The 12,138-nt window shown below is 39.8% G+C and overlaps 1 protein-coding gene across 3 annotated transcripts in view; it reads left to right on the top strand.

The window, feature by feature from the left end:
* Positions 1-12,138, top strand: part of Cntnap5 (contactin associated protein family member 5) — an 826,603-nt gene that overhangs the window by 453,648 nt on the left and 360,817 nt on the right. For all 3 annotated transcript variants that reach the window (XM_074070497.1, XM_074070498.1, XM_074070499.1), the window contains exons 9-10: positions 6,840-6,989; positions 10,290-10,461. In XM_074070497.1, the coding sequence (XP_073926598.1) occupies positions 6,840-6,989; positions 10,290-10,461 (322 nt within the window). The remainder of the gene's footprint in view (positions 1-6,839; positions 6,990-10,289; positions 10,462-12,138) is intronic.

Here is a 12,138-nt window from a genome sequence, read left to right as displayed (position 1 = left end):
AGGGGAGAGAGAGAAAGGGAAAGGGGAGAGAGAGACAGAGACAGAGAGAGAGAGAGAGAGAGAGAGAGAGAGAGAGAGAGAGAAATATCAAGGGTCTACAACCTCAAAGTCAAAATTATTCCTCTAAGCCAATAGCTCTCAGAGAAGAGAGACTACACTCCTACTCCCACCCACCCCCACCCTGACCTATCCTAAGGGCCCAGAAGACTGCGAATATCAGGGGACACTTTTAGTGATGGAGTGGGGCTGGTACTGTCATCTGATGACCAGGGATGCTGGTTTGCTATAAGACAGCTCACCCCAGCAAAGAATCAGCCCTTCTAAGATATCCATGGCCAGGCTTGAGAAGCCCTTCTTTAACCCTAAAACCTACTCCTATAAAAAACGTAATTTTTCTAAGTCTCAATTTCATCAAATATCTGTAAAATTACTGTAAATGTTTCCTTACAAAAATTATTTTAAAATGAGTATTAGGTACTGTCCAGTTATTTTATGCTTTATCCATCCCCACCAGTCAATGTAATAACAGCTTACTAGAATTCCAAGGTCAGACCTACATAGGCATCATGAAAAACAAAAGCTGAAATCTTACTTTAGCTGTTTTTAGGAGCTAGAAAATTGATGAAGGATGAGACCAAAATTTGAAGTCAGTATTCTTAATGAAAGCAATAAACTTATACAGTATAACTGTAAGTTGGTACAGTCACTTTGGAAAGAATGTTATAGTTTCTCAAAGGGTTGAATATGAAGTTACCATGTAACCCAGAAATTCTAATCCTACATTTGTACCTAAAAGAATCAAAACCATATGTCTACACTAATATTTGTGTGCAATATTCATGCCAGCAATATTCATAATAGCCCAAAGTGAAAGTAGCCTGCATACCCAGGAATGGATGAATGAATAAGCATAGAATGATATACAATGGAATATTATTCAGCCACAAACATATACTGATACATGTTACATGGGTGAACCTTAAAAATACTATGGTAAGAGAAAAAAGTCAGTCAAAAAAGGGAATATATTATATTTTTATTTGTGGAAAGGCCAGAATAGGCAAATTCATAGAGACAGTAAGTAGATGAGTGGTCAAATAGGGTTAGAGGTAAAAAGATGAAGAGATTAGAGAATGGGAGATAAAAAAATCACAGGTTTGCAGGGGGTGACAACAATGTTACAAAATTGGTTTTTGTAATGGTTACATAAATCTGAATATACTGAAAACTATTGAGTTACACATGCTATGTGATCTGTGACATCTATCTCAATAAAGCTGTTATAAACTAAAATAAAAATAGATGTAAAGCCAGATTCAGCAGCAGAAAGTAAGAGATACTGTCCATCAAAGAGATTGAGGGAGCATGGCAGAACTGGCTGTGGTAGTTTGGCTCAGGCAAGGTATCTGATACCAACTGCCTTCTCTTGAATGTTGACTCTGCCTCTCAGTAACCATGTGATTTTGGGCAGACCGTTTGGCTTGATGTGTTAGCATGTATACATGAGGACAATAAACTTCCTCAAAGATAATTCTGAGAATTAGGAATTATATATTTAAAAGGGATACACTGCCTACATTCAATACTGGTGGTATTCATTATTAGCTATTTTTACAATTGGGCTGTGTTTCAAAAGTTCATTGCAAGGATGGAAACAGTCTTTTCTTCTTGGATTGAACACTTCAAGTTTTGACTTGAATCTGGAGGAAACACTGCAGCCTATTTAAGTCTGTCTCTGTAAGAACTCCTTTATATTGATACACCAGACTAAATTCTGGGACCTGGGAGAAACAAGAGTGAAAGCAACAAAAGGGGGGAACTTGTCCTGTCCTTTATTTCAACTTAAACAGTTCCTTTCGTATATGATAATAAAAAAAAATCTGCATTTTAGTTGTGAAAACTTTGAAAATTCCAGTATTCAATAGAAGAAAAAGCATAAGTAATCTATATCAATTCCATGTTTTCTTTTTGGGAAACCTACATCATACACGGTTTAGACAGAATTTTTCATTTACCAGGATTTTAGCAGCATTCTTGGATGTTAAGTGTTTTAAGAAGTTTATTCCAGACCATATCATGAACACATTGTAGTTGATTCAGCTAATGTGCTTCTATTGGAAATAATGATAGTTTCACATTTTTGCTATTATAAATGATGGTGTTGTGAAGAATCTACACCATAAATCTTGGCTTCAGGTCTTTTTTATTTTGAGATTAATTCCTTATAACAAAATTCATGGAAATGGGGTCTGACATTCATAAGATTTTTGATGCTTGCTGGGATATTGGCTTCCAAAAAGAATGCAAAAATGTATGCTTTAACAAGCAACAATGAACTTGCCTATTTCCCTATAAATCTAGTAAATTGAATAAGTAGAAGCAGAAAGGTGTGATCTCTTCCCCTACCTGTCATAAAAGTCATGACAACACTCCTCTAACAGAAAACAATAAAGAGGAAAAAAGTATATCAAAGGTATTGATCAAAGATTTATGTGACATGGGTATCAGGGAAAACTACCTTTATGCTTAGGTTTAATGAAGGATGGATACCCATAGAGAAATGTCGTTGGACTAACCGTGTGATTTAGCATAATAGGCAGAGAGAGGGAACCCAGAAAGTCCTGTCCAGATTCTTCTTGGATTCTCTGTTCAGCATCCCTTCCTCCCAGGTTTAGGGAAGGACCCATCAGGAATGTGGGTTTTCAAGGGAGAAAGGAAAGAGTGACCTTTCTAGATTTTATGGCTTGCTGTGGGGAGAGAGGTTCAAGTTCCTATGACACTTCTTAAGGAGAGGAATTCTCATTTCCATGACACATTTCACAAAGGAAGAGGCAGGAGAGCAGGAAAAGGTCAGGAAAAGCTTGCTTCTGAAAATATGCAGTGTTCTTTGACTCAAAGTATTCAGCACAGTAAGGCACCATACTTTGGGATAGAGTGTTAAGGCCCCTGACACATACAATTAATTTTTATTCTTTGCAAATCTTTGTCAGCAAATCATACCCAGCATTCCTTTACAGTTTGGAAATTTTATGTTTGTGGTCATTCAACTCTCTTTCTAAAACCCAAATCCCATCTTTTAAGCCTCATTTCCTAGATCCTGTGGTGCTTAGTGCGCCAAAGTAGCCCTAAATCCCCTGATTTCCTAACTGCAGAGGCATTTTCCCATCTGGGTACTCCTAACCTCAACAGGACTATTTCCTCTTCTTTTCGAAAACTTGTGTTTCTCAAAGTTATTTGTAACAAAGTGGTTTGGGAGGAAAGCAACCTGATAGAATTGACTCTCATTAATTTGTGAATAATAAATAGCACTTCAAACTGCACTTTATACAGAGTCTTCTTAATAATCAAGATTCCCCAGGAGTATTACTTTGGGTCCATTCGTAGAATAAAGTAGAAAAGAATGCCAAGATAGAGGGGAGATTTGTGAACAGGAAGAGGCCCATTGACTTCCTTTGGAATCCATTCCAGGTTCCCTACTAGTTGGGTTTTTTTCCTAGTTGCTTCCTTTCTGAATCTGAAATCCCTAACGGAGAAAATCTCAACCTGGCTACACAACTCAGTCCCTGGAGATCTTTGAACTTTCCAGAGTTTGTAGTCACCTCAGAAATCTGACTTAATTAACCTAGTATGAGGCCAAGAGATTTGTACTTTCAAAAGCTCCCCTAGAGATTCTTGCATCAGGAACTATTGTTCTAATAATTCCCTGCTAAAGAACTGAGGTTTTCACACTGGCTCCCCTGCAGGGCTTAGGAACTTTGTAGGAAAAGGTCAACTCAAAAAGAAGAGCAGACCCAAAAATAAGGAAAAAAATGAAAGAAAACAATCCACCAAGCATACCCATAATAAATAACAACTTTAAAGACAGACAGACAGACGAGAGAGTGATGTGGGAATGACCAGCGTCCAGAATCAACTCACAAACTGATGCTCTAGCTCTGTATGTTTCACTGAGCAGACGTCTTCTGTCAAGGCCAGTCAGATCTGTAAAATGACTATATGCTAGATTTCTAGTAACCCATGAAACTTCCTGTGGCATCTGTATGGACTTTCTTCCCTACTATGCCTGATGCCTATCAGGATGCTTAGCCTCTGGGCACTACTTGGACTCTGTATAATGAACTAATGACTCACTCCCTTCTAGCCAAGTCTATAGCTTACCTTCAGATGCAATTTCATGTATTATATAGATATATGCAAATGAGTATGCAAATGAAAATAACAAGAAAAGTCCTAAAATTGCCTGTGTCCTCCAAATGCTCCTGAAAGAAATCAAATGTTCATCAGTAGGGAACACCTGACAGAAGCTCTACGTCATTAGCGAGACCCTGTGGCCAGGATCCAAACTTGGCCTTGTCTGAGGACAGCTGCTTGTGGGAGAAAGTAGGTCTATGGGGCTGAGAAGCCTCTGGTTTCTTTCCGGTGCCCCAAACAGATGCCAGGGCTGCAACAGAATGACTGTGAGGGAGCTGGCTGATAATACAGTGGATCCCTTACATCTGGGCTGCTCTGAGCAGATGAGCATTGCTGCCCAGGTGCAAGCACAGCTGGGCCTCAGACCTTGTGCTATGAGCATCTCCCTGGGCAGCTTCTCCAACTGTCTAGGAGCTCAGGGGCACAAACTCTACACTTGTCACTGTGAGATCACAGCAGACCTCTGCCTTCTCCCAGCTGGCTTCTCAGGATGGCTTCCATAGATTTTATCAAAACTGGTGTATTATACCTCCACAAACTGTTTTAGTTGCCCTTGCTCTCCCTTTTCACTGCTGGCACCTTGGTTAATACCCTGTCATTCTGTCTCCTAGGACCTCTGCAAGCAATAGACCCCATGAGTTCTGCCTGCAGACTTAACTCCTCCGAGCTCTTATCACCTGCTCTTTTGCCTGACAACTCTCTAAATCTGTACCTCCAGCCTAGCTATTCCTATGCTAAAACCCACTCATTGGTAGTCTTCTATAAAACAGTTCTTTATATGTCTGGCTGCACATTAGAGTCATCTGAGGAAGATGTTTTTTTCTTTTTTTCCTTTCTGTTTTTATTTCAATGCAGCTGCCCAGGGCCTCTCCCCAGGAGGTCCTGATAGAATTGATTGGGTAAAGTGCTGGCCACAATCATTTGTCAAAGGATGCTGCTAAAACTCCGTAGCCTGGCATGTAAGGCCCCTAGGTGACAGATCTTCATCCCAGCTGGCTTGATTTTTATCCTCCCCTGATTCTCATTCCTGGCCTCTCTTCATTTGCACAGAGCTCTGTCTCTGTCTCCTGGAACTCTTGCTCTATGAGTTGCAAAATCTGGCTCATTTTCCAAAACTTCCTTTCATTCTCACCCATCTCCTCTGTGAAACATTCCTGGGCTCCTCACATGGACTTAGTTAGGCCTCTTTATCCTATGCCCATGTATTACTGTCCCACCAGAATTGTAACTGTTGTTGTTGGTTGTTTGCTTCTCTATCTCACTAGCTTAAACACAAAGGATGATATTTTAATCCTTTCTGCATGTGCCTCTTCCACTTAACTATGGACCAACCATCCGGGGATATATACCTTGCAATGTTAATATCCATGCTCTCTCATGTTGTGTTATTTTGTACTTACAGTTTTGCCCATTAGTTCACATGACTACTTACTGTGACTGACATGAGCCATGCTGCATACACTACTAGAGAAACAGGTGCAATTTTTACAGCAGTCTTTAGGTATACTCACTGTTCCCCTTTTGCAGGTGAGGAAACTGAGGTAATGAAAAGGAAGGGGGCTCAACATATGGGCACAGTAAGTGTCTATCAAATGACAAAATGTATGGTCATATGCCTTTACTCTGGCCTTTGTGACCACATTGGTTAATAAGACTCTATTTCCATCAGCAGGCACTTGGCACTAGCAGGACAGTCTTCATAGATGACAGAATTTTTAGAGGAAATAATTGAAACCCTTCTGAATAGCTCCTGATACAGTTTCCTCAGTAAGTCAGGTCAGCAAGGCAGCATGTGACAAAGACATCTGGGACAAAAGAACTGGATAAAAAATTAACTTTTAAAAGGCATCTTTTGTGCCTTAAAAATGCTCTGGGAATGTTACTTCTGTTTTCACTTGACCCCTTTAGCGATGATACAGAATAGGAGCGATAATATTTAGATGATAAATCAGAGATTAATGATGGCAGGTAACATATGCAGTGCCATGCTATTAGTTATGGAGAAAAGTTGGAATTGAACTGATCTGTACCCTCCCCACAAGAGGAGCCTACCTCTGCTGTCCCCAGCATTGGAATACAGCTTTCTTCATGCACTTTCAAAGCTGTTTACCAGGCTTCAGTGTGGCTCACTGAGAGAGTACTGGCCTACCCCTGGCTTTTAATCCCAGTACCAGAAAACAAATAAAAATACAAAAACCTCATATTAAAAACAGGATGCATGCTGTTTGTAAAAAAGTGTGAACAAAAGTAAAATTGCTCATAAGTTGTCAATGCACAAACAGGATTGCTGCTATCATTTTGAGGCTTTTTTCAGATTTTTCCTCTGCAATTACATACCAACAGATTAATTAATATATTACATGCCTTTGGTTGATGTAAATATAAACACTATATATATGTTTAGGCTTTTCCCTTTTGTTTTTAAATCAAATATATTAGAAACTATTTAGTCACTTAAAAGAAGAAAGGAAGCAAAGGAGAATATTCTAAAATGGTAAAACAGAGGAGAAAGATGACCCTCCTGAAGTAGCTGGAGGTCTGCTCTGAAAATACACGGAGACCACAGAAAGCAGGGAAATAAACCCCACTCTCTCCGAACCTCTCCAAATCAATCATCCCTATGCTTGCCCTTCCTGTTTCTTTTGCAGGCAGCAACTTGAATGATGGCTTGTGGCATTCGGTTAGCATCAATGCCAGAAGAAACCGCATCACTCTCACACTGGATAACGATGCAGCATCCCCAGTCCAGGACACCACTCATGTACAGATTTATTCTGGAAACAGCTACTATTTTGGAGGTAAATTCTCTAGCCTTTGAGACTGCAAATAAAGGGAGGCATGTGGAGGCAGAATTCAGTGGGCAGTCATCTCACCATCATAATTCTTGCTTTGTCAATTAGACAATTCTCTAGACACAAATGCACATAAACATACACACACACACACACACACACACACACACACACACACTGAAGCCCAAAATAGTGAGAAGCAAAGTCCCTCACAGCTGTGCAAATATAAATTATCTAGGACAGTACTGAGGGAGTAAAGAACTTGAGCTACAAGAGCCGATGTTACATAACACATCCAAAGGAGATTTTTTTGTAGCCATACCAAAGCTCTCTGAACGTATTGGAAAGCAGAAACTCAGCTGAAAACTTGGAGAAAGTGAACCAAGAGTCAGCAATACCTGCAAGATGGAAAATTCAGGTGGAAGGCACCATCAGCATGCTCAGCCATTGAGGCCACTCTGCTTTCCTAGCCCTGCTTCCCATTCCCACCTCCCTGGAATCCATGCATGCCCCGGGTGTGGGGCAGCTAGAAATGGGAAGGAACAAGGAGGCTCCACATGGAGAATCTAGTTCAGATTCTGACCTCTCCAGTGTTTTGAGACTCCTAGAAATGTTTTCAGTGAGTGCAACACCCAAACTAATGAGGATGAAAGACATGTGGCTAGACATCTACAGCATTTTTATAAATGCATATATGCTTTATTTACCCATTAAAAGGTATTGGTTTTATTTAAAAAGTTAACAGACACCTTCTCAGTCAGTTGTTTGTATTAGAGAAACCATTTCTGAATGGAATTTAACCTCAGTAGCCATCTGACCTTGAACAAGACTCATGGTCCCTGACATACCTTGCTTGGAATAGAAAAGAAGCAGCTTATTTTCAGAATTGGTTGGAGACTTACATAAGGGCAAGGTTTAAATGTACAAATGGACACTGAGCTAGAACTGAGTGGAAGACCACTTGCTCCCCATGCGCAAGCCTGTAGGCTCTATCCTCAGCACTACACCAGCACACACACCCACACATACACACGTAAAGTGTACAGAATGATACCTGCCACACGGCAACGATCAACAACTGCTTCCAGTCTTGTAGATATTGTCATGGACTGTGGTTCACATTGCAGTCACCAATTCTACTTTTAAAAAATTAAAGAGAAGTATTTTATAAATATATGTATCTTTCTCCTCTCTCTCTCTTTCTACATGTATATATATGTATATATATAGCCTGTGCAAAAGTTCTTCTGCGTTTCAAAGCTTCCACCACCTTTGTAAGAGAGAAATGATTTGTATATCTGAAGTATGGAGCTACCAGGCTGCCAGGCCTGGGATTGATAACAGTGATATAGCATGCTCTTATAGAGCATCTATGATGGCCTGGGTTTCAGCCCCGGTACAAGGAGACACAGAGAAAAAGTAAGAGAGAGAGAGACACTCTTTCCCTTCCTCCCTGGGAGGGAAGCAATATCTTTAAGAGTTATTTTTACCAGGCTCCGGTGGCTCACGCCTATAATCCTAACTACTCAGGAGGCAAAGAGCAGGAGGATCATGGCTCAAAGCCAGCCTAGGCAAATAGTTCAAGAGACCCTATCTTTAAAAAAATCCATCATAAAAAAGAGCTGATAGAGTGGCTCAAGGTGTAGACCCTAAATTCAAGCCCCAGTACTGCCAAAACCAAAAATAATTGGCTTTATGGCAAAAAAGGGACTGTCTCCCCCTGGCATCTCTAACATGTGTGCAGGGATAACACCTTCCCTCAGGAAGAGAATGCACTCCATTCTCTGTAAGTGTTTTATGTGTCTTACTTCAGTGGAGTCATGTAGCAACTCTGTGAGTTGGATAATAATAGCCCTATTTAACAGATAATAAGACTGAGGTCTGCTGAGCTGAAACAATCTGCAAGGCCACAGAGCTTGCAAGCTGTAGAGTGGATGCAAATCCAGTTCTGTGTTCACCATGGCCCTCTAGTGAAATGAGAAGAAATGCAGAAGAAGGGTCTCAAATCCCCAAAGGTATTACAGATTAATTCTGCATTACATGTAATATTTCAACAACAGACAAAAGAAGGCAATCTACAATTCAATTTTGGGCAAAATGGTTTTGAATAATTATGGAACAATCTGCATGTCACATGCCATAGAGGCAAAATGATGCCCCGCCTCCAGTTGAAGAAGTGCTACATTAGAGGTGGGTGTTCGGGGTGCTGGGCTTAGGAAGTGAAGATTTATCTATGATTTGAACGGTGTTTAAATAAACAACCTACATATAGACTGTAAACTTCAGAAAGGTGAAAATGAGTTTCAATAATAATAGTCAACTTACATAAATTCTCTCTACAACTTCAATCAGAGGTTGTAGCATCTCTCTTCCTTTTATAGTATGCCTGTGAGCTGTTAACCAGCTGCCAGGCTTCAGCCTAGCAATGACTGTCTATTAGAGATGGCTGAAATAATTCCCAATTATTTATGGATTATTGCCACGTCTTCAAGCTTGCATTCCCATATGCTCCAAACCTATTAAAACCTTGGAGATGGAGTTTGTAAAGAGAAAAAACACTCATATACCTGCCTTGCTCTACACCTGTCTTAATGAGAAGTAGATATGGTCTGGTTGCAAAGCTAGGCTAAATCACTATAATGCATTTTTTCCAAAAGAACACTCTTTAAAAAGATGTGGTGTTAACCTCTCATGTATGCTATTACAGCCCTATAACTATGTGCATTTAAATCCTTAGTTCCCTTAGTGTCTGGATTTGCTTTGCAAAGCGCGTCAAAATTCCTGTTATTCCTGTTATGTTCCCATGTGTACCTTTTTCAGGAACTAAGATGTTAATTAACCAGATAATTATTCTACTGCCATCCTTACCCAAAGCATAATTTCCTTTGAAAATGTAATTTAGAATTGAATTGTGTATTTAGACACATGTGTCAAGACAGAACTAAGACTCCCTAGTACTTAAAAAAGGTTGCTTCTTTAAAATGAGTGAAGAATGCCCTGAAAAAGAATAACAAATAGCTTACCAGTAGAAGAAAAAAAAAAAAAACATAAGAATAAGATAAATGTTATAGCATTGGTATTCCCTTTAACATACATTTTTTTCTCTACATAGGGATTGAGTGTCCCCATTTTGTGCCACTTCTGTCCCCTCCCTGAGAATGCTAGGATTTACAACAAAAGCACGTGTACTGCTGTGAATGAAAAAGCACCAAAATAATTAGACCTCAAGGTCTTGCATCAATAGGTCGCCAAAGCAATGAATAATCATTTCAGTATTCTTCTTCATCTTTTTTCTCTGTCCCACAGGGTGCCCAGACAATCTCACCGATTCCCAATGTTTAAATCCCATTAAGGCTTTCCAAGGCTGCATGAGGCTCATCTTTATTGATAACCAGCCCAAGGACCTCATTTCAGTTCAGCAAGGTTCCCTGGGGAATTTTAGTGATTTACACATTGATCTGTGTAGCATCAAAGACAGGTAATTATTGTCTCTTCTCTTCTGTTCTCCCACCCCTTTCCATTCTCACTGTTCTAAATATGAGTTCTTTGAGCAAAATTCTAATCCACCAACATTAGCCACATTAGACATAATTGAGTTGCCTAATGGAAAATATTTCTGAGAGGATTTTAGGCCCAGAGAAAAATGGTTTAAATTAGTTGAGTCTCTCTTCATATTGACTTGCAGTAAATGGGATATGCAAATTAAATCAAAATACAAATTTGTGAAAGGATTAAAATTTTATGCAAAAACAACATCTGATTACTTTGAAGTTAAGAGTAAAGCTAAAAGGAGGAAGGAAACGCTTCTTTCCTAAACTATTTCATTCTTCGCTGCAGTGGGTGTCCTTTCTACACTTGCACACGGCATCAGGCCCCTGGGAATCTTACAGCAAAGGCTTTGGAACAGTGCACAGGATGGCTAAAGTTTGGCCAATCTTTGCTGTCACTTCCCCTATGCATGTTTTCTTTGTCCCCAAGGAGACAACACCCTGACTAGCCAGAATCAGAAGTGATCAGTCCTTTCACTCTGGAGCCCAAAGATCTAGCAGACTCAGCTTCTCTCTAAGTTTCTCCTAGGATCTGGCAGCAGATATTTCTAGATTTAAAGACACACTGTTGAAAACAAAGAGAATCAATTCTGGATTATGAGAGGAATTTACCTTGTGCCTTCTATAGTATCTGCAACCTTTATTCCTGTAATTATGGTCACCCCAGTTAAAATATCATTGATCAAATGGCCGAATAATATCTGCTAAATGTTTTCCTGTATTCCTGAGTGTTGGTGATACAGGATCTCTGGTCATATTTCATCAGGGAATAATTACCCACTACCATAAAGTGAGATAAATGACCAAGAAATGCACCCTTATTTGTGTAATACATGGCAGCAATAACTTCATATGACCCTAAGAATGAGGTCAAGGAGATTTGTGGGGGTCCGGCTCAGTTGAATCATAAGGAGGAAACAAAGTTAGGCTTGGCCAAGGTGAGGGAGTGGAGGGGATTGGCAGAGCATTGTGAAAAGGCATGGAAACAAGAGAGAGTATGGTTTACAAGTATTTCATCAATTCAAAACGCTTTGGTCTTTGCATTTAAAATCTCTAAGACTGGGGTACATTTTATAACTGATGGTGTATAATTGTTTTGTTAGCAACACTGAGTTTTCTCTTTAGGATATAATCACTGGTTTGTCTTACAATCCATGGAGCCTTAGATTTAATAAACATGGTTCAGCAAGGATGGTAGGTCAGTGTGGAGGCAACAAAGGCTTGAACATAACTAGAGATGTGAACCAGAACTAATTTTGAAGAACTTTGTGTGCTAGTGAAATTTGTCTTCATGATCTGTATGAGAACAGGGAAGGAAAATGATCAGATTAGCCTGGTGGAAATATTCAGGAATAAGCGACAAAGATACATTGGAAGAGAGTAAGCGTAGAGCTAGGGACATGACTAGCATAGTCCAGAGAAACAATGATGAAGTCTCAAGTGCCTCAACTGAGCAGCACAGAGATCAGCTGTGCAGAACATAGTCTGTACTAATGCTTGGAATGACTGATATAATTTGGTGGAACTTTATGCACATGTTTTTCTGCTAATTCCACTACACATGGGATCATCAACAAACCACCCATGCTTCTGGCTCTTGTGATTCA

The sequence above is a fragment of the Castor canadensis genome, chromosome 4 (assembly GCF_047511655.1).
Source record: "Castor canadensis chromosome 4, mCasCan1.hap1v2, whole genome shotgun sequence".
Classification (NCBI taxonomy): domain Eukaryota; kingdom Metazoa; phylum Chordata; class Mammalia; order Rodentia; family Castoridae; genus Castor; species Castor canadensis.
This window is presented reverse-complemented; position numbering and strand designations above follow the sequence as displayed.